The following is a 22,515-nucleotide window of genomic DNA, read 5'->3' as shown; positions in this document are numbered from 1 at the left end:
TAACAGCAGATGTAAAGAAAAACTGGAACATCAGTGGCAGGAAGAGTGGACTCTGGCGAAGATGGGCAGACATTTCTTCGCTTACACCCCTTTGTTAAAAGTAATATGGAAAACGAAAGCTGGGCGGAGAGACAATGTAATTTTAATCAGGATGAGATTAGGTCACTGTGGTCTTGCAGGGTGTCTAAAAGTAGTAGGGAAGCATCTGGTCTGTGTGAATGTGGAAACTTAGAAACCGTGCATCATATTATGTTTGTCTGCAACAAATATAAAAGCGAAAGACAGCAGCTGTTCAAAGAACTTTCAGATGTGGGTCTATCAATTTTCTCTCATAAGTCCATTTTTGGAGCAGAACAGAATCTCGATCTCATTGGAAAAGCAGTTGTTAAGTTCCTTCATTCTACTGTTCTGTATGTGAGAATTTAAGATAACTGTTAAGTCTTGACTGTGGAGGGCAGCATTACGCTCCTTTGCGTACAGCCTGCCGGAATTCTATTAGAAGAAGAAGAAGAAGACTCGGAAGTACCATAGACATAACATTTATATGTCTATGGGAAGTACTCAGTACATCGAGAGAAGGGAAGAAGAAGACGAGCCACGGATCCTCTGCGGAGCTTTCACCTTATATCCTGAATATATGTCCCTTCTCAGTTAGCATGGATGTCAACACACTAGTGTAAGGTAGCTGTATGCAGCGTCTTGAAATACAAATACTAAGCTAAGGTGACTAGCTTTAGCCGTGTGTTTTAAATGTAACGACACCAACGCGCGTGTGACTTAGCGTTGTAGCTATAGCTCATAGTCACCTTTGAATGGGTGCGCATGTTTTGAGGCACATGCCGGTGTTGTGCCAGAAAACGACTGACCCCAACGGGAACGCCCATCGGGGGTGTTACTGCAGTCCACAGCATAACTGCGAGGATATGCTGTATTGAGAAGTAGGCTGTCATTCTGTCATACGCTACAATTTGTCTTTAAATTAACAATCGTGAGATGAGTTTTGGTAGTATACTTTATTGTCGTTGTTGTTTATGCTGCTGCTGCTGTTGTAAGATAAGGAAGCATGAGGCTGGCTGACAAGATTACAGGGGGCAGTCACTTTTTGGCAAGGCCTTGCCGAAAAATGACTGCCCCTGTAACTCAGGAGTGGGCGTTCCCGTCGGGAGCAGTCATTTGCTGTGGAGAGACCAGTAACGACCCCGATGGGCGTTCCCGTTGGGGTCAGTCGTTTTTTGGCAAGCAGTCGTTTTCTGGCACACCGGCCCCGTCGGCGGTATTTGACGTACTGAAAGGAAGTTTGCTGATGCCAGGAAAGCGACACGCAACAGTTAATGTTGTGTTCACACGTTCACCCACACATGTATATATCTGATCAAAATTACTAAGATGTATTTATGAAGTGTCCGATTAAAACGTTTGGCAATGGCGCCCTTTGTCGTAGTAGTATATGATGGAAATGTAGCATTACCATTAGTACTATTGATGATGCTGTATTTACATTACACAGCAGTGTGTCTTTCAATTCTCAACAATTAGCGTAATTGACAAAAACAATTCTAAGATATCCAAACCTTCCAAAACTACACGTTGATGTATATGGAGGACCAAACCTGACATAAGTATAAATAAATAAATGCATAAATAAATACATAAATAAATAAATAAATGAATTAATAAATAAATGCATTAATAAATATATAAATAAATGCATAAATGAATAAATCTACAAATAAAGGAATAAATAAATGCTGAAATAAATGTATAAATAAATAAAAGTATAAATAAAAGAATACATGCTTTTTATTTATTTCTACATTTTCTACATTTCTGTTCACCTACATTTATTTATTTCTGTATTTCTGTTCACCTACATTTATTTATTTCTGTATTTCTGTTCACCTACATTTATTTTTTCTGTATTTCTGTGTCCATATGTTAATGAGGAGGGAGGTAGGAGGTCCTAACCTCAGTCAAGAGCATGATTGGTCAAATCGGAGAGTCAGACAAAAGCAAACGATTCCTGATCCCAAGCCTCGTTCTCTGTAACGTTGTAAACTAGAGGTGGATTTCATCGTTCGTTGTCGAGATTCAGTTCCCGTCGTTCAGTCGCACTTCCGGGTACAAAGTCGTTCAGCGGTGATTCACGTAACAAACAGTTCTCAGCTCCTCGTTCTCAAACGATCGCGCTATGGGTCAACATAACATTGTAGTTCATGACCAAAACATAGCTGCAACTTCATGATTATGTGTACTTTTAGACAACATGACAGTTAGCAGCTAACATCTAAAGCTGGCTAGCCAAGAACGAGTGACTGACTGAACGAGAACGATAGGAGAGAAATCAGTGAATGAAAGAGAACAAGAGCTCCTCATTCTCAAACGATCATGCTAACGGTCAACATAACACTGCAGTTCATGGCAAATACATAGCTGCAACTTCATGATTATGTGTATTTTTAGACAACACGACAGTTAGCAGGTAACAGCTAAAGCCGGCTAGCCATGAATGAGTGACTGAGTGAGAGTTGCGAACGAAATTAAATGTTTTTTTTTTTTCATGGAAACGGTTGCTATGCATTCCTGTTTCTCATTGGCTAAAATTCGACGACAGTGTCCTAGACCCAGCATATGATTGGCTGGCACTCAGTCCTCCTCACCACTCTGAGAACTAAACAGTGAACAACGCAGCGACTGGTCTGTGAGAACGAACGAACGAACGAGAGAGAGAAGTGAAACGGGGAATGAGGTCAGTTCGTTCGCGTTAAAGAGTCGTTCGTTCGAACTGATTCGTTCGCGAACGAGCCATCACTATTGTAAACCAGCTCCAGTTAGCTTAATGGCCTCGACCAGTGTGACAGGTTAACTGGCGTTCATTTTAACTTGCGAGGGTGCCAGATGTGCTGGTGGTGTGGTTTCAGAATCCCGTCTGGAGAGAGAGGGGTCCTCAGCCATGTCCGCTAACCAGGAAAAACATTCTGCTCATCGCTCCAAGTCATGTATATGTGTATTTGTTTTGACGTGGCTTGAACACTTCTATCCACACGGAGATGCCGGGACTGCGACTTGCAAACCACTGCTAGACGAGCGCTACAGAGCACAAATCGTCCAAAAGTGCATGTTGTCGGTCTCATATCTTCGTGAATCTCTGTACTCTCAAACAACTCATGGCTGGAACAACATTAAGCATTTGTTCACGACGAGCGGCTCGAGAGCGGCGTGGAGACCGCTGTTAGCTCTTAGCTGCTCGCTGTAGCGCTGAGAGCGTAGCGTCCAGGTTAACTGCTGACAACTGTTACCATCGAGAGTGAGATACATGTCTGGGCTTTCCTATGAACCATTCTCGCTACTGGTGTTTGTATCACAGGTTGATCTGGACGTCTCACGATTTGCCACAGCTGACTGACCACACGCTGAGCTCGGGCTGGATGTCAACGTACCCTGCAGACTGTTTGACCAGCAGGCTGTATGACAGTGTAGTTTTCACACTGACTTAGCTTCAGCTTAATAAGGATGTATGCGGCTCGGAACGATGGCTTTAAGTAACCATTTGAACGCAGTGCTTAATGAAAAACACCCGATGGTAACCGGTGTCACAAGGTAACCTGGATGCTGCGCTACAAAACAAAATAAAAATAATATAATAAATAAAAACAAAAATAATTTCCCAGTCTGGGATCATTAAAGTAATTCTATTCTATTCTATTCTACAGCGAGCAGCTAACATATAAGAGCTAACAGGGGTCTCCACTCCGCTCTCGGGCCGCTCGGCATGAACAAATGCCTCAGCCTGTTCCACCCATGAGTTATTTGAGAGTACAGACATCCACGACAAAGATATGAGACCGACAACATGCACTTTTGGACGATTTGTGCTCTGTAGCGCTCGTCTAGCAGTGGTTTGCAAGTCGGCTCGAGAGCGGCGTGGAGACCCCCTGTTAGCTCTTATGTTTTTCCTGGTTAGCGGACATGGCTGAGGACCCCTATCTCTCCAGACGGGATTCTCAAACCACACCACCAGCACACCTGGGACTCTCGCAAGTTAAAATGAACGCCAGTCAAATTCATTACTAAACCAGAGCTAAATGAACAAATGTCAACAACTGCAGCTGACAGTTAGCTGAGCGGGCTTGCTGGCAGCGAGCAACATTCCTATACAGTGTACAGGAATCAGCGCTGCTAGTAAAGCAGAAGTAGTAGACCCTCATCGAGCACACTCCTGTAACCAATCATGCTCTTGACTAAGGTTAGGACCTCCTACCTCCTCATTAACATATGGACACAGAAATACAGAAATAAATAAATGTAGGTGAACAGAAATACAGAAATAAATAAATGTAGGTGAACAGAAATACAGAAATAAATAAATGTTGGTGGACAGAAATGTAGAAATAAATAAAAAGCATTTATTCATTTATACATTTATTTATTTATGCATTTATTTATTTATTCCTGTATTTCAGCATTTATTTATTGATGTATTTATTTATGCATTTATTTATTTATTTATTCATACTTATGTCAGGTTTAGTCCTCCATAGATGGAGGTACGCTATATGGGCACAGGTGTTTAGATGCCCTGTCGGTTATGGGTTAGTTGGTTGGTTGGTTTGGGCCAGGCACCTATTTGCAAGTAAAGGCAAAGCAATAATATATCTAGTCTGGGTTTATACACAGTTGTAACTCATGATGGCAGTCTTGAGTTCCAGTGACTTCTACAGCTTTCATTTTTCTGTGATGTAATGAGAGGAACACGTACTACTTTGTCACAAAAAACATTCATCAAGTTTATAGTGAATTATTATCATAGGTCCTCTGTAAATGTGGCGAAATCTGCTAGGTCAAAAATGAACAATAATGATTAAACTATTTGGTTAAATGTCCCTTGGCCATTTTCATTTTAATTAGGTGCTTTTGATAGCATCAGCAAGCTTCCGGTACTCTTCCGGCTGAATTTTTAACCATGCTTCTTGACAGAATTCAAAGTTTTACTAATTTTGTTGGGCTCCTAGCACAGACCTGTTTCTTCAGCACAGTCCACGTGTTCTTCATGGGGTTCAAGTCAGGACTTTAGGAAGACCATTCCAAAACCTAAATTCCAGCCTGATTTAGCCATTGTGGTACCACTTTTGATGTGTGTTTCGGATCACGTGTTGGCCTATTAAAGTCGGATGACTTTAATGGGCCCATGTAAGTATCAATCATAGTCACTCATAAGTATACCTAAAATCATGAGTCAGAAGATTGGGTTTTGGGTGCACTTGGGTGTTCCAACAGGACAATGATCCCAAACACACATCAAAAGTGGTAAAGGAATGGCCAAATCTGGCTAGAATTGAGGTCAAAGGAGTATGTGTTCCACTCTCTCCATCACATAAAAATAAAAGCTGTAGAAATCACTGGAATCCAATACTGCCATGATATACAGTACATGTTCTTTACAAGTGTAAGTAAACTTTTGACCACAACTGTATACATTTTTTTAATAGTGTACTTCGAACAACTGTTTGAAGAATGTATTTGCCTGTTTAAACATGTCAATGCTATTATACATGAAGCTATGTCTGTGAAAAAAAGGTTGTCCAATGTGCAAGAAGTAAACTGGCCTTCATAGTGGTCTGAATATCCTTGTTGAGCTGAATGCTCTGCTGGCTGAATGGAAGAAATCCCTACAAACAGCTTCCAAAATCAAGCATTGGGTCTTGATAAACTAAATGTCTTTTTTTTACAATTTTCCCACAGCTCTGTACACCACCCTGCTGACGTGTGACTCATCATCCCAGCTGGAACTCAACCATGAACACAAAACCATGTATGTCTTTGCTCCTATTCTCCAGGACAGGGTTCAGACTTTGTGTATCCAAAGCCCCTGACTGTGGCCTCAGGGCCTTAACAGCAGTGACTTCCACTTGTCTTCCTCTTATCTCCCCCCACCAACTTGTACCCTGCGGTCACTCTTACTACAGCAATGTCAAGGTGCGCTCTTATCTTCAGTACATGAAACGCAAGATTAAATCTTCACCCAGTCCTCCATACAGTCATGTGTGCCAGGTAGGCGATCCAGTGCTGCGTTCACATGCGGCAGCTGTGGACCCTGCAGCTATAGCAGGCCCAGAAATCCAACAAGTCATAAAGACTATGGTGAAAGTGATGCGGAAACTGGAGTGTGTGGGACTAAGTGCACCTCAGATTGGGGTACCACTCCGTATTCTAGCACTGGAATATCCTAAGAAGATGTTGGAAGAGAGTTCGCCTGAATCAAGGAAGGTCCGTGGTCTTTCCACCCAACCTCTGAGGATCTTTATCAACCCCAAGCTGATGGTCCTGGATAGACAAACTGTGCTCTTTCAGGAGGCTTGTGAGAGCCTCACAGGCTTCTCTGCTACTGTTCCACGCTACCTGTCTGTGGAAGTATCTGGTACGCATGTTATAGCTTAATCCGTTGTTTCCTATACAGAAGTGCCTTTAGATTTGGGCCAAATGTAATTTACTGAGACTAAGCCTTTTCAAGTTAGAAAAATCTGAATAATTTTTTTGTGTGTTTTTGTAAGCATTCTTGTAGAAAAGTACATTTACTCAAGTGCTGGACTTATGTACTTTACTCAAGTATTTCCTAAGGCAAGTATTGTACTCCACTACATTAACTTGATAACTTTTGTTACTAGCTACTTTACAGATCTTCATCAGAGCCAATAGGCCATTAAGGGATTTTAAAATAAATTTCCTCAGTATTCATCAGCATTTAAAAAACAAACCAAAAAAAAAAACTGATTCCTAATTAGGCCTGCACGGTATAAGGAAAATCTGCGATGTGCGATAATCCTGATCAATATTGCGATGATGATATAACTTGTGATAAATAAACAAACATTGAAGTTTGCATATTATTAACTATACAGTTAATGATGGATAATGTTGATTTTGAATTGTTCGTGTAGGTCTTTATGGTTGTATTGCAGGTGGTGATGGAGGTTGGTTGTGTTTCCTCTAGAAGTCGCAACAACTGCTTGGCATGTTTTACACAGTACCTGTGTTTGTAACACATCGTCTATCCTGAATCCATATAACATGAATGCTGTTTCTTTTCACCACAAGGTCTTCACAGACCACATTTTCATCGATTTTCTCTCCTCCCTCAGCCATCATAACCTGGCAATTACCAACAAACTAATGCCGATTTATTTTGTCACGGTAGCTATTGGCTAGCTGGGGCTTCACCTGATTGGCCCTTGTATCCAGGGCTCCGTCTGATAGGCTAAATGTTGGCACGCTCAAGATGCATGCATGGCGCATGTAAACAAAATGATATTTTTATTCATCGCATGTCAGGCAGTCTTTTGCTATGTGTTTATTGCACATGTTCATAACGCGATGATGATGAAAATTCGATTCATCAGGCAGCCCTAATTCCTATAATCATTCCCTCTTGTTTCAGTTTTAGTTTCTATCACTCTCCATCAGCAGGGTCCTTTTTTTTGTAAAGTTTCCACAGTTATTCTAGTTGTTCCATCATTACCTGGAGATAGTGACCAGGGAAAACAGTGCTTCTTCCTGTTTGGGTTACTGTACTTATCAATGTGGCTTTGTCGCTTCCAAATAATTCAGACACGTATCTATCAATCCATTCATGAAATGAAATCACGTTTAACAATGTGATGACACGAATGACAGAAGTCATCCTGGCCAGTTCAGCCACAGAATAGCTCACCTTCCATTATAAATAGAACAGATAACAACAGTGTAATCCACTAAAGCTTCCAGATCTTGTGTCTTTGATATCAAACAGACAGCTACTGCTAGCTTTACAACTCACGTTAAAGACTGTGTCCTGCATATCTCTAAAGTTACTTTATGTAACTAACATTGCAAGGCATGAGTTTCACTGTAACTTATCACTGAGAGAGTGGGAGAGAGAAAGGGCCTTAATGTTCAGTTCAACAGCTCTAATAAAGTTAAAACCAAATATTGTTAAATTTCGACAGTGTTACATTTAAAAAATAAATGAAAACATTGAAATTATTAATATAGTCTAGCTTTCACCAACAAAAAATAATCAACATTTTAATTATATATATATATAATCCAACTATCTTTATTATATCTGCCTCTAAAAATCTAAATCTGTCGACCTTTAACCGAATACTTCTACTAGAACTATTCATATGTGTGTAAGCTTCACTTCTACCAGTAATATTTCAACACAGTGTCCTTACTTTTACTCTTTAATCAAGTATAAGTTGTTTTTTTATCACTGTTATTGGGCACATTTTATAGCAATTGCTTATTCATTCCTGTGTATCTTTCCCATCACTTTGCCTTGTAACCCCACAGGTCTGAATGAAAATGGTGAAGATGTCACATGGCAGGCCAGTGGGTGGCCAGCTCGTATCCTCCAGCATGAGATGGACCACTTAGATGGGGTCCTCTACATCGACCGCATGGATAGCAAGACCTTCATCAACATCAACTGGCAGGTGTACAATGAATAGTAGATCCTCAGGATAGACTACAAACTTTGTCATGAGAGTCTGTAAAAGAGCTGGTTATCTGGATCATCAATAACCACTTGTACTGGAAATCCATCAAGGCAATGAAAGTGTTTTTGTGATTGATATAAACTTCATGTTTGATAAAAAAAAGCGACAGATATGGTCACGATAAAATGAGTGAATCACATGCGTGACCTTTGTCTGGCACCAGTACGATTTAAAAAGTACTAATCTGGACAGATACCAAATTTTCGCAAAGACATTAAAAGTAAAACATCTTTCAAAATTCTCAATATTTTAGCAGTCTATTTGGTAAAAAAAAGGTTTTATGTGAGAATGGAAAATTGTATTAAAAAAAATAGAGCCTCTAATTAGCTGGGACATGAGTAAGCAGGATCCAGGAAAAACAAAAGTGGTTTAACAGCTGAAAGACAATGGTGTAGTATTATGGTCACTTTCACTTGCCCCCAGGGTTCATGTTTCTGTATGTCGATCTCCATGACTTCCCATGCTCATGATCATTTGTTTTTTTCTATGTTATTAAAATGGTTATTGTAATGTTTCTGTACATCTTTTTTATGCTTTTGTGGGCAAGGTATTTTCAAAACACTAAATCTGCGTATACACTACATATGTGTAATACTAAATTAAATGTATTGGAAATGACTTGGGTCAAATAGCAACTGATTAGATTTGGATTTAATCCATCTGATGAAAAGCATATAACTTCATTCCACATTAGATGATTTTTAGAATTATAAATTGAAGGATTATTTAAATTCTTTTTGGCCTTCATGGCTTTATTTTACAGGACAGCTCAGAGAGGTGACATGGTGTGGGATGGGAGAGAAGGGGGACGACAGGCAGCAAGGGGCCACAGGTCAGACTTGAACCTTTGGTCCTCTGTACATGGGGGTGCTTTACCAACTGAGATAACCACCACCCCGGGAATGTTCCCTTATATGTTCATAAATTATCCCACTTCTGTTCAGTCATTTTATAAAGATTGTTTTCCAGAAAAGGTCCAATTTAGACACAGATCATAGTACACTGTTTTAAAAGTGGGTAAATACACTGCCTGGTCAAAAAAAGCTCTTTCAGTTGATTGCTGTGATATTAATTTTAATCCACCATATGTGGCATGTCTTGAGAACATGTTAAACACAACCCCATAAACATGAGCATCCTAGTATTATCATTGTCATCCAGTGGGCATTTAGCTCAAAGAACAGCTGTGAGTAATCACATCCTCACAAAGCTGCTAGTGCATATACAGCCTTGTACGAAAATAAACAGTTCACCAAAAATTTAAATTCAGTCATTATCTACTTGTTTTAATGGGGGTAAATACACCGACTGGCTCAAAAAATAAGTCACAATGAAAATTGAAAATATGTTGCTCTGGCAACATATTTTCTACAAACACAGGCCTGCCTGGCCTGCGTCAGGCAAAGATCAGGTTAAAATTGGGTTAAGAACTGTCCTCGACACATTATAAAACCTGGAAGGATAGTGGTGAACCATCATCTTTGATGAAGAAATGTGGTCAGAAAAAAATCTTAATGATCGTGATTGGAGACCACTTAAAAGTTTGGTGAAATCAAATGGTCATAAATCAACAGTAGAACTATGGCTATGTTAAATAGTGAAAATAAGCATTTCCACATGCACAGTGTTAAGAGAATTCAAGGGATTGGGACTAAACAGCTGTGTAGCCTTAAGGAAACCACTTATCAGTGAGGCTAATCGGGAAAAAGGGCTTCAATTTTCTATGGACCATAAGAATTGGACTCTGGAGCAATGGAGAAAGTTAATGTGGTCTGATGAGTCCCGATTTTACCTGTTCCAGAGCAGTGCCTAATATACAAGCCTCTGGGGGCAGTGTTATGATCTGGGGTTGATTCAGTTGGTTAGGTCTAGGGTCAGAAACATTATGTGACCCAAAAATGAGGTCAGCTGACTACCTGAATATACTGAATGACCAGGTTTTTCCTTTCCATCAATGGATTTTTTCTTCCCTGATGGCATGGGCACATTCCAAGATGACAATGCCAGGATTCATCAAGCTTAAAACTGAAAAAGTGGTTCAGAGAGCATGAGACATCATTTTCGCACATGGATTTGCCACCAAAGAATCCAGACCTTAACCCCATTGAGAATCTTTGAGGTGTACTGGAGAAAATTTTAGGCAGTGGCCCGACTCTCCCATCATCAATACAAGATCTTGGAGAAAAATTAATGAAACTCTGGACGAAAATAAATGTTGTGACATTGCAGAAGCTTATTGAAATGATGCCACAGCGAATGCATGGCTTAATCAAAAGTAGTCATCAAAAGTAACAAAATATTTTTGTTTTTGCCAGGCAGTGCAATATCTTTTCAAATCAATTTGGGACCTTGGAGCTTCCAGCGACTTTGATGATGTTGGATGAGTTGTATGGCGCCAATTTATATTTTCTCCATTGCAATGTCAACTGAACCCTTAAAAGAATACTTTGTTCTAGGGCTGAACTGATGATGACAATTAATTGGTCAACAGAGAAACATCAAGACATTTGGATTCTATATACACCAAACTGAGGACTTTGGGGTTTTAGACTGCCAGTTGGACAAAGCAAGCAATTTAAACAAGTAAATTTAGCCACAAGAAATGTAATGGACATTTATTATTTCATATTCTTTTCAAACAAACGCACTATCGATTGTACAAGAAAATGATCGGCAGATGAATAGATAATGACAATAATTACTTTGCAGCTAGAGTCACATACTTAACTGAGGCCGCATGGCACAAAGCTTTTGGAATATTCCAAATAGGGCTTGATCAGTGATAGTTCTTCTGTAGATACTCTTTCAAAGTTACATGCATTAATGTAACAGTAGTTTTCTCATGAACTATAAAACACACTATCACATAATGATCATTTTTACTCCAGTCAATGTGCAGGCAACAGATAAAAAACACCTCCTTGTGCTTCACACTAAATTACATTTAAGTGACATAAGTGCACAAATGCGATCACAACTTCAATTCTGAACACAATATTTAAAAAATGCTGATAATGGTAAATATGGGCACTTGCAGAATAACTGAGTACAGAGTGATGCATGTCTCAGAAAGAGGAGCAGATTAGAAGGAAAAAAAACTTACTGAATTCTGGAACCAGTACGCAGATATATAAGGCACAGTGATTTTGCTAGTTGTGCCATAATTTAGCAGTACTTTTTCAATACAAATCACACAGAGGATGACTGGTCAAAGGTTTGGCCACAGGCACATTCAAGAGGACTTCTATACCAACAATCCCGACAATACTCCTCTCCACAATACCTGCACAGAACCAGAGGCTTTCTGGAACATGCCCTTCCACATGAGCACACTCCCAGTGGCTTGATCTCGTGGTAACTTTTACAGATGTCGATCTCTCTGCAGGAACCAGAGTGGAAGACACTGCACCTGAGACAAAGGACCTGAGGGTCTGGCCAGCGAAGGTCACAGCACTCATGGTAGGTGATTGGATGAATGGATGGGGTTATTGCTTTAGGGTCATCGCGCAGAGCTAAGGAGGACATTGCAGCACTGCTACTAGTGAGAGTTGGTGATACACTCATCCGACTGACTCTGAGGCTCTCACCCTGTGGTGACACAGCTCTCTGTTCTCCCATCTTCTCATTCGTATTGTCGGGGAGTACAACACAGTGATTCTCCTTCAGGCATTGCTGAAGTGAGGCACAAGTGATATCATGCAAGGTGTTGCATTGAACACAATGTCTAAGACAAATAGGAGAAGAATGGAAACAGCTGCAAAAATGGCTGACTTTAGCCTGGGTCTTGTAAAGCCCCATTGCTTCTACCTGTAGACTGCATGACTGCAAGTCCCCCATCTCAAATGTCGTCTCTTCAGAGGGACGTTTGCCTTGCTTCATGCTGGCTGAGAAGCTTCTGTTAGTGTCTGACTCCAGTGGTGACGTCTTGATAAGCTGGCAATTGAGTGTAGAGGTGCGAATGTCCTCTCTGGTGGTCTGAGGGTTGTATGAAGAGGCCAGAGAAGTCACTCCATTGCTTTGTGTTTTAACAGCAGGAGCTGATGCACTGCTGAGAGTCACCCAGGTCAAAGAACGAGGATTCTCATTGTCAGTGACATCCATCTCCCTTTGCCCCTCATTAAGCTGCTCATCTGTGTACAGATCAACGTCCAGTTCACCGTCAAACTGCTTTATCAATGGCTGATTGACTTCCAACATCTTCTTGGTGTTGTCCATGGCGACCTAAGATAAATGGACAATAAATCAGAAACAGTTCAGTTGTATTTACTAGTCACTACAATTAGATCTTTCTTATGTATTTAAGGTGGTGTAGGCTTCAGTGTTAAACCTAAATCCTTTCTCATAATGACTGAAAAGTTCGCAGAGAAGTGAGGATCCAAAATACGGAAAGATGGCACAGAGAATTTCAAACAATACTCAGTGGGAAAAGGTCAGTTCCAGAGGTCCAAGCAAAAGAGGAAACAAGTTTAAGTTTGCAGGTTGCAAACTTAAACTTTGCAGCAAAATCTACAAACATGGTGTTTATCTGTGAGGATTATTTTACTGAACATGTGCAAATGTGTATCATAATCTTGTGTTTGCCACAGAACTGATTTTCAGCAATAATCCAAAATACAATTTACAAATCCCGTAGGCTTTTGTTGAGGGAACCAGTCCGATCTTCAGTCATGTCCATTATTAACCCCTTTCCATCTTAAAATTTTGCAAAAGTGGCATTTTGTGTTTCATTCATGAAATACAAAACCATGTCAATGCTGTTGTGTCACGTTTAGCGAATGTTGTAACCAACAGAAATAAAACTAAAACAGTGTGATCATATCAATTACCTGATCAATTTTTTTTTTTTTTTATTGTGCACTCATTGCTACGCTTGCATGATCTGAAATAGGGCTGTGATGCTTGTTGGAGTTCTGACAACCACATGGCTATTATATTAGGTATATATTTTTGTATTTTCAACTGTTATTGTGAATTTAAGTAATAACATTAATTAGTGACAGGATATATGCAGAGGAAATAGATGGGATGATCGAACAAATCTCCTCTCAAGAAATACATGCTGTCTGAGTAGGGCTTTTAACCTTCAGACCCATTCAATCACACTAACTGTGACTGAATGGTATCATATGTACAAGGGATGTCCGATCCTGCAGATCGGCTCGGGACATCCCTAACATGTAATGTATATATCTATGTATACGGTACATTAGGTTTTGACTGATTCGTTATATTGAATAGGTTAATCACAAAGAGGAATAATCACAAAAGAGAAAAGCCAACCTCCAAAAAAAGTGTATATAAAGTCAGTATTTTTAAATACAGCCTGATTGACTAACTGATTTGCTACATCCCAAGCTGACATACCTGTAGTCTGTTTCCTCTCTGCCTCTCCCTTACCACATTCAGCTCCCACTGGGCGTCACCAACGTGCTTCCCCAGAGCCGTCAGAAGGAGACGACACTCACAGCGGGCCAGGAAGAAGGCACATGACAAACGAAGGAGGTCGTCCAAAGAACCACAACTGACTCTGGGTGACTGGAGATGAAGCTGCTCATGTCGAGAGGAGCTGGGCTGGTATCCGAGCAGGCTGAACAGTTTCTCAATCTGTGCCATCGACAGCACGGGTTTGATATAGTGGGTGAACATACCGGAGTACATCTGGGACACAAAGGACAAGAACAGAAAATAGATAAAAATGGGAATTTTACCGTATTTCAAGTCTAACAACTTTGTCCAAACTGTCACTCGACTGTCCAATCAATAAGAGAATACATTATATTAATAGAGGTAGGTGGACATTGTGGGTGATAATCTGAGGTAAAATGTAATCTACACAAATTAAGGATTAAAAAAAGTTGTCTAAATCCAAGTCTAATTAAAACCAAAAATGTTATAAAATACTCCACTATTCCAGCAAACCTTGACAACTTTGTACTCCTCCCGCCAGGGGCCAAGGTAGAGGTTCAAGGCCGCTTGTTCCACGACCTCGAAGGCTTTAGCCAGCCCTTGAAGGCCTCCTCTGGCTTTCACTTTCCCAGTGCTGGCTGTTGTTGTTTCTGCTGCTGCTTCAAGTGACTCTTCCATCACCCTCAGTGGATCAAGACCCAGGCAGTGCGTCTCCTGAGCATCTCCATCCCTCAACAGCCCCTCCACTTGCTTCCACAGGTCCTCATCTCTACACACCAAGTTGGAGCCTTGTCCCAGAATTTGCTGCTCCAAACTGCGATCATAGGCGGTCACAAGGTCCCTCTGCCTGGAGATGCTCATCTCTCTCATTTAGCTGAGAGGGAGACAAACAGCAGATTGAAAGTAGAGATGGAATGTGGCCTTGTTCGTGGTTGACAATAACTGTACTGTAGTATTGAGCAACAACTAATCCATTATTTTAAAGTTTTATTATTTTTTGGAACTGGAATTTTTAAATACTACATGTACACATGTGTGCATGTGTGTCCACTGAAGACACTAGCAGCCTCCCCCGCATGACTGTGACTGCAGGCCAGGTAAGGAGACAGCTGGAGAGACTCCACCAGCAGAAGGCTGCAGGCCCTGACGGTATCAGCCCCAGGATCCTGAAGACATGTGCCAGCCAGCTGTCTCCTGTCCTACAACACCTCTACAACCTGAGCCTTGGTCAGGAGAGAATACCGGTGCTTTGGAAGACTTCCTGCCTGGTTCCTGTTCCAAAGAAGTCGACACCATCAGACCTCAATGACTATCGACCAGTGGCCCTCACATCTTACGTCATGAAGGTGCTGGAGAGACTGGTTTTGGCCAGAGCCCTGCTAGACCCTCTGCAATTTGCTTACCGGCCCCACTTGGGAGTTGATGACGCTGTCATCTACCTGCTGCAACGAGCCCATTCGCACCTGGATGGTGGAGGAGGCACTGTGAGAATCACATTCTTTGATTTCTCTAGTGCTTTTAACACCATTCAGCCACTGCTACTGGGGGAGAAGCTGCGGGTGATGGGTGTAGACGACACAAAGATCTCCTGGATTACTGACTACCTGACAGGCAGGCCACAGTTTGTCCTGTGTTCTGTCTGATGCGGTGGTTAGTGATACAGGAGCTCCACAGGGGACTGTACTGTCTCCTTTCCTGTTCACCTTATACACCACTGACTTTCATTACAACACCGGGTCGTGTCACCTGCAGAAGTTTTCTGACGACTCGGCTGTTGTTGGGTGTATAAGTGAGGGACAGGAGGAGGAGTACAGGGCACTGGTAGACAACTTTGTGGAGTGGACTGGACAGAATCACATGCGGCTGAACATCAGCAAGACCAGAGAGATGGTGATAGATTTCAGGAAGAAGAGGAAGACGGCTTTCCAACCTCTGTGCATTCTGGGAAAGGATGTGGAGGTGGTCGAGGATTACAAGTACCTGGGTGTTACCATCAACCAGAGACTGGACTGGAGATCTAACACTGAAGCTGTGTACAAGAAGGGGATGAGCAGACTTTACTTCCTGAGGAAGCTGAGATCCTTCAACGTGTGCAGCAAGATGTTGGAGATCTTTTATCAGTCTGTGGTGGCCAGTGTACTTTTCTTTGCTGTGGTTTGTTGGGGAAGCAGCATCGGAGCCAGCGACACCAACACACTCAACAAACTGATCAGGAAGGCTGGCTCTGTGATTGGCTGCAAACAGGACACTCTGGAGGCTGTGGTGGAGAGGAGGACACTGAAAAAACTGTTATCCATCATGGATAATCCTCTCCACCCTCTCCAACTCACACTGGTCAGACAGCGGAGCACCTTCTCCAGAAGGCTGCTTCAGCTTCGCTGTCGTAGCAACAGATACAGGAAATCTTTCCTGCCACAATCCATCACTTTATACAATAACTCTCTCACCTCTGCCTGACAGAGAACTCTGGTCTCTCTACTGTTTTGTTGTATATATTATTATTGTTATAGTATATTTTGCATATTTTGTTTTGTTGTATATATTATTATTGTTTACTGTTTATAGCACACTGCACTGTATATATACACTATGTATATATTGGATTCTATTTATGTTATGTATGAAATGTTTTATTTTCGGACCCACTACTGCTGTAACAAAATAATTTCCCAGTCTGGGATCATTAAAGTAATTCTATCTATCTATCTATCTATCTATCTATCTATCTATCTATCTATACAAACTCAGCTTTAGTGACTTGGTTTCAGCAAGCCAGCTGCTTGTGGAGGGGCAGCCAGTCCTTCAGACATGCAACCTGTCCGCTCTCTCTCTCGCCAGTAGGAGGAACTGCAATAGCCAATGAGTGTAGTGTGTTTTGTGGGAAAACTACAGGTGACAATCCCATTATAAGTTCCGCTGTGAAGCAAAGCACCAGAGAGTACACCTTCAGTACCCTGACAATTAAACACAGATGCATAAATTAAGGTTACAGCGTAGGGCATGCACCTACGCAGAGGCTGTGCCATAAGTAAAGCATCAATTAAACACAAAAGCATAAATCTAGCTTAGATGATTGATTTATGCCTCTGCCTTGAATCGACAACAGACCAAAGGCGTAGCTTCTGTTTGCTGACTTTCCTATCCCAGAAGTAGCAGCGCCTACACCTACATCTACAGAAACGCACCGTTAGCCTGATAAAACGTATAGATTTATCTGTCTGTCTGATCTAAGAACACAACTCAGCAAATTATAAAGTAAAGATTTTTTGTATTTTAAAGCAGAATTCTTGCATATTATACTTGAAAGTATGTGTACTGGCCATCTGTCAAATAATCTAAATCAAACTTTAAAATAAAAATCAAAAAAGCAACTGCTGCACCATGGGATTCTAGTGAATGCAGGCAAAAGAAGTTCAGTGTCCATTCTCTAAGAAACAAGCAGGCAAACAAAGAAAAAATGGATTCTGTATGTGTCTCTTGCACTGGTAAAAGACAAAAACATAGGCCTACCCAGGTGCATCATGGTCCTACTACTAACCTTCTGCCTACACACATGGTTGTTGGTACTCTTCCATTAAAGTGAAACTCTCGCCAAAAAGCAACCGAGGCTTTATTTGTGATTGAATACGAGTCAAACCTTTGTGTGAATGCATAATTACGACGAAAAAGGCACTTTTAAGATTTACCGTAGTTTCGCTTTCGGGCAAACTAATTTTTAATGGGGTGCAGGGGCATTCTTATGCTAGCATCAAAATAGCTATTTTTAAAACACTAAGAAGGCTCGACACAACATGAAACTTTGTTCGTAGTATCACCAGGGTCCCTACACATGAACACAAGCATTGAGAACATTGTTTGTGTACACAAAGTTTACTAAAAAGAAGGTTTTTGAACTACTCACCATAGGAGCTGGATCTCCGGCGCGCCGCCGTCATGACAGACAAAAAGTGTCAATCCCCGAGTGCGACCTAACACGTAGGAGGTCCACCATTACTCTCCTGCCTGTTAGGTCGGTTGTTTTAAAAATATAGCAATTTTGATGCTAGCATAAGAGTGCCCCTGCACTCCATTAAAAATTAGCTTGCCCGAAAACGAAAATACAGTAAATCTTAAAAGTGCCTCTTTCGTCATTGTTTACTGAAATAACTTGAAACTGAAAAAGTAATAATAAATGCAAAATTATTGAAAATTAACAAATTCATCAGACATTGCTTTTGAATTGTGGTTCAACAGACATAAAAAAAAAAAAATAAAAAAAAAAAACTAATTAAACTGGTCTGGACAAAAATGGTGATTCCCCTAGACAAGATTGAAAATAGTTTATCCATAGGGGCATATTAAACTAAGGTGTGTCCTTTAATTAGCATAACAGGTGTCTTCAAACTTGTTATCAGTCGGTCTGCCCATTTAAAGGGTGAAAGGTGGGTACTGTGCTCTTTGGTATCATGGCGTGTATCACACTGAACATGGACCACAGGAAGCTAAGGAGAGAGTTGTCTCAAGAGATTAGAGAGAAAATTATAGACAAGCATGTTAAAGGTAAAGGCTATCAGACCATCTACAAGCAGCAAGATGTTCCTGTGACTGCAGCTGCACATATTATTCAAAAGTTTAAGGTCCAGAGGACTGTAGCCAACCTCCCTCCCAAAGCTTCTAGGAGAATGTCAGCTGGACAGATGAGACAAAACTGGAGCTTTTTGGCAAGTCACGTCAGCTCACAGACGCAAAAATTAAGCATACAACGAAAAGAACACTACCTACTGTAGAGGAGGCTTGGTTATGTTTTGGGGCTGCTTTGCATCTGGCAGAGGGTTACCATGGTAAAAATAAAAACTCAACTATAAAGGCATCTTGGAGCAAAATGTGGTGCCCAGTGTAGGTCTGCACAAAAAATCGTTAAAAAATCGCGATCTCGAATCATACATACACGTGATCTCATATCTACACACAGCGATTCTGAAGCATTTTATATCTCGAGCTGAATCACAAACAAATGCTCCTATTTTCCTCCCGGATTTTTTGAAGCGCCCCCAAACGCAGCACTGCCGCTGCCTCCGCCCTCAACCTGTGGTAAAGCGTCTTTACAACACATGATTCAGTGGCGGAAGCCCGCCTGCAGTTAAGTGTATGGAAGGAGTGAGTGAGAAGCCGTTTTCAGACGGGGCAGCAAGCCGCCAATCTGACCGTCCTTTTGGCGGCTATGTCCGCGGTTTTAGACAGAGGGCGGCAAATTGGGGGTCTGTTTTGGTCCGCCGATTTCCCACCTCGGAGGGTACACTTATTTCCGCCTCGCCTGCTAGATGAGCAACTGGACAGCCGCTGAGATCAGGAGATGCTAGCTCTCCTGGATCTCTAGCTGTATGGTTGTGTTAGCTTGTTGTTGTAGCCACAATCTAGGAACGGTCGCTACTTTCAAATTAAAAGCCCCCCGCTAAGAACCCAGCTCTAAACTCCAATGGGGTGTAATGTAAAGCTGTTATTTTGAAGACAAATTCGTTGTCAACTGCTCACAGCCCAACGTCGGGCTTCACGTCACGTCACATGTTTACCTCTACCTCTGAGGCGGCTTTTGGAAAAGGAAGAAAATTATGCTTCCGTTTTAGAAAGCCGATCACAGCAGCTATCACATATCACCTAGCTTAAAATACGGCCCCAATAAACACTGTACAAAATGAGGTATAAAAGGATGCCCTCTCATCTTGGGAGACTAATTTTTTTTTTTTTTTTTTTTTATTTGTGTAAAAATAATTTCTCATCCAATGATAGAACTTGAAATGAACAAAAAAACATTGCTTTGGCAGAGGCATAGTAGTATCTGCCATACTATCATGTTTTTTTTTGTTCAAGTTCATCAGTGCAATAAACATTTTGTGAAAAAAATCGTGCCAGAGAATCATGATCTCAACTCTAAGCAAAAAAATCGTGATTCACATTTTTTCCAGAATCGTGCAGCCCTAGCCCAGTGTCAGAAAGCCTGGTCTCAATCGCAGGTCATGGGTCCTCCAACAGGGCAATGACCCAAAAAACAAGGCTTGAAAAAAAAAAACATTGGACTATTCTGAAGTGGCCTTCTATGAGCCCTGATCGAAATCCTATTGAACATCTGTGGAAGGAGCGAAAAAACATGCAGTCTGGAGAAGGCACCCTTCAAACCTGAGACAGCTGGAGCAGTTTTATCACGAGAAGTGGGCCAGAATACCTGTCGACAGGTGCAGAAGTCTCATTAAGAGTTACAGTTTGCTTGATTGCAGTGATTGCCTTGAAAGGTTGTGCAACAAAATATTAAGTTCAGGGTTCCATCATTTTTGTCCAGGTCAGTTTCATTAGTTTGATTTTTAAAATGATTCTGTTGAACCACAATTAAAAAGCAATGTCTGATTTTCATTATTTAATTAATTTTATAATCATTTTATTTATTATTACTTTTGTCAGCTTCAAGTTATTTCAGTGCCCAGTGTGAGTTTTTCTTTCTTCAATTTAAGGGTTCCAGCAATCTTGTCCAGGAGTGTTTATAATCTTGGGTGACCACAGCCTTACCCAAATTTCTAAATAAAACACACAAAAAAAAAAACTACTATGCTATTGATAATGCGCTGAACGTCAACAGTACATCAAGTAACTAAGACTCTAGGTAACATTTCAGCAGAACACTTTTAATACCAGTAGCTTTACTTAAATGTAGTCATATTTCATTAATATAACTGTACTCTTACTTGAATACAGATTTTCAATACACTTTTTTCTCCACTGTTAAAAACAGCACCACTGTTAGCTATAATCGGTTTACAGAGTAAACACGGTCATATAGTCACAACTGAAAGTGAAACTTTCGTCATCTCTTGGCCTAAATCTATGAAAGAAGGAATATAACATCCTACCCTAATGCGCACACTAACACGTTGACCAACACGGTTATGATATTGAATTAGTGTGCTTTCATAAACTGGCCGTTCGTGCGTGATATCAGTCTGAGAAAACAACAATAGTCGCCGGTAAACAAGTTTGACGTTAGCAATAGCTTAAACCACTTCCCCATGGACTAGCTAGTTTTGCTATGTTTCCTGTTGTTATATTTGCAGTTACTATTTCGGACTTATTTCACGGCGACAACTTCACACCCCATTTATCTACTGGAACTCTCTGGCTTTTTGAAAAAATTTTTTTACAACAGATGTGGGAACAAAAGTCACTATAAAAGTCTTGTGGGCGTATTCCTTTCACCTGTTTAAGATACAATCCACCGACCAACAAGTGCCAACTTTACAATAGGGCCAGGCTGTTCTGTGCCTGGGAAAGACAGGAAGTAACAGCAAACATTCTCAGAAAAAGTTCGATTTCGAAGATGAAGAAAGGGTTGTGATATATCTGACATACGCCGATATAAAGGACGACTGCCATTACTTTAGACAACGTTGTCGTTTGGATTTAAATGTCATCATATTTTGCCGGTACACAAGGAAGTATTAAATAGTTAGATTTATGAATGGCGTCTCACTGCAGTAGACATTACGAATGTCTGAGCTAAGCTAACGTTATATCGCCGCTTCAACTGAAAGTTTGAACAAAATATAAGCTTTGGTGGCACACAAGATACACAGAAAAACTCACCTGTGCCTGGCACTTATTCAGTGTTCATCAATCAAACATGTAGGACATATCGGGTCACACAGCCGTCCACTGCAGCCGATAGCTGTCCGACTGTCCACTATAAGGTAAACATTGTCACGTGGCACGGATTTCCCCAGCTTCAGACGGGTGCGCGTGGTACTAGTATGGGGACAGGCCGTAGAAGCGGAGTGCTGCTGTGGAAAGATGAATTTAAAGTCAAAATACTGGATAAAATGACAACATAAACTAGATTATGGGAAGATAATATGAAAATATACATTAAATTGAGATATGAATCGCTTAAAATGACCTATTTGTCTGTGTTGAGTTCATAACTATACTTTAATAGAACATACAATTATTATTCGAATTCAATAAATACAAAATTAAATGTGCAACATTTAACACATCAACAAAAAAATCTAAATAATTCTAAAAAATGGTAAATATGAAAATGTTCATATAGGCTTTGTAAAGAAAACATCCACATTTATCAATTTCTTATTTTGGTCTTTTAAGTTCCTTTTCTTAAGCATGCTGCACATACAAATTTGACCTCTATCTTTGGCCTTCCAACACATGCATGGTGGAACCACCGTCCACAGGCATCACAGGATATCTGTAGTGCAAAAACATTTTAATACTGCATGAAATATTTAAAGAAAACATCAGCGGACAGCCGTTGTGCAGCTGCTGCACGCACAAACTCCAGTGACCGTGCATGTGAGTGACATGTATCACCGGCCACAGGAGTACATTGTAAGCCCCGCCCGCCTCCTGGCTGCATGTTCTTGAAACAGCAGTCACATCTCTGTCCTCCTCTGCAGGAATCACACAGAGTCCAGCCAATCAGAGGATGCGGAGCATCACCTGGTGATGGAGCAGCTAAATCCTCCAAAAAGTCCACCCAGTGCAGAGCATCAGCTGCCCTCCTCTCCTCACGGTGGACTTCTGTGATGTCATGCAG

The 22,515-nt window shown here is 41.0% G+C and overlaps 2 protein-coding genes across 7 annotated transcripts; one reads left to right on the top strand and one right to left on the bottom strand.

Annotated features, from left to right (window-relative positions):
* The first annotated feature begins 479 nt into the window (after positions 1 to 479).
* pdf (peptide deformylase, mitochondrial) lies at positions 480 to 9,048 on the top strand. 3 transcript variants are annotated; one of them, XM_030425470.1, is made up of 3 exons: positions 480 to 676; positions 5,740 to 6,415; positions 8,329 to 9,048. In XM_030425470.1, the coding sequence occupies exons 2-3, from the start codon at positions 5,794 to 5,796 to the stop codon at positions 8,484 to 8,486; spliced, it is 780 nt and encodes a 259-aa protein (XP_030281330.1). In that variant the 5' UTR covers positions 480 to 676; positions 5,740 to 5,793; the 3' UTR covers positions 8,487 to 9,048. The 3 variants fall into 3 exon arrangements, with proteins under 3 accessions (XP_030281330.1, XP_030281331.1, XP_030281332.1); XM_030425471.1 differs by having other exon boundaries at positions 497 to 681; XM_030425472.1 differs by having other exon boundaries at positions 497 to 723.
* Positions 9,049 to 11,118: 2,070 nt separating this feature from the next.
* spata2l (spermatogenesis associated 2-like) lies at positions 11,119 to 21,688 on the bottom strand. 4 transcript variants are annotated; one of them, XM_030425468.1, is made up of 5 exons: positions 21,549 to 21,659; positions 15,921 to 15,969; positions 14,454 to 14,814; positions 13,899 to 14,192; positions 11,119 to 12,755 (listed from the first exon to the last, which is right to left on the bottom strand). In XM_030425468.1, the coding sequence occupies exons 3-5, from the start codon at positions 14,808 to 14,810 to the stop codon at positions 11,724 to 11,726; spliced, it is 1,683 nt and encodes a 560-aa protein (XP_030281328.1). In that variant the 5' UTR covers positions 14,811 to 14,814; positions 15,921 to 15,969; positions 21,549 to 21,659; the 3' UTR covers positions 11,119 to 11,723. The 4 variants fall into 4 exon arrangements, with proteins under 4 accessions (XP_030281328.1, XP_030281326.1, XP_030281329.1 ...); XM_030425466.1 differs by lacking the exon at positions 15,921 to 15,969 and having other exon boundaries at positions 21,549 to 21,688; XM_030425469.1 differs by lacking the exon at positions 15,921 to 15,969 and having other exon boundaries at positions 13,932 to 14,192; positions 21,549 to 21,688.
* Positions 21,689 to 22,515: the final 827 nt, after the last annotated feature.

The sequence above is a fragment of the Sparus aurata genome, chromosome 8 (assembly GCF_900880675.1).
Source record: "Sparus aurata chromosome 8, fSpaAur1.1, whole genome shotgun sequence".
NCBI lineage: Eukaryota > Metazoa > Chordata > Actinopteri > Spariformes > Sparidae > Sparus > Sparus aurata.
Note: the sequence above shows the minus strand (reverse complement) of the source record. Positions and strands in the feature narration are given on the sequence as shown.

What these genes read in the sequence shown, in the direction of transcription:
- spata2l (XM_030425466.1), bottom strand. Translation starts at nt 14,810, where the DNA reads ATGAGAGAGATGAGCATCTCCAGGCAGAGGGACCTTGTGACCGCCTAT. An exon ending in AGGAGTACAAAGTTGTCAAG is followed by an intron (nt 14,193 to 14,453) that starts GTTTGCTGGAAT and finishes TTTGTGTCCCAG; the next exon opens with ATGTACTCCGGTATGTTCAC. An exon ending in AGAGAGGAAACAGACTACAG is followed by an intron (nt 12,756 to 13,898) that starts GTATGTCAGCTT and finishes CATTTATCTTAG; the next exon opens with GTCGCCATGGACAACACCAA.
- pdf (XM_030425470.1), top strand. Translation starts at nt 5,794, where the DNA reads ATGAACACAAAACCATGTATGTCTTTGCTCCTATTCTCCAGGACAGGG. An exon ending in CCTGTCTGTGGAAGTATCTG is followed by an intron (nt 6,416 to 8,328) that starts GTACGCATGTTA and finishes GTAACCCCACAG; the next exon opens with GTCTGAATGAAAATGGTGAA.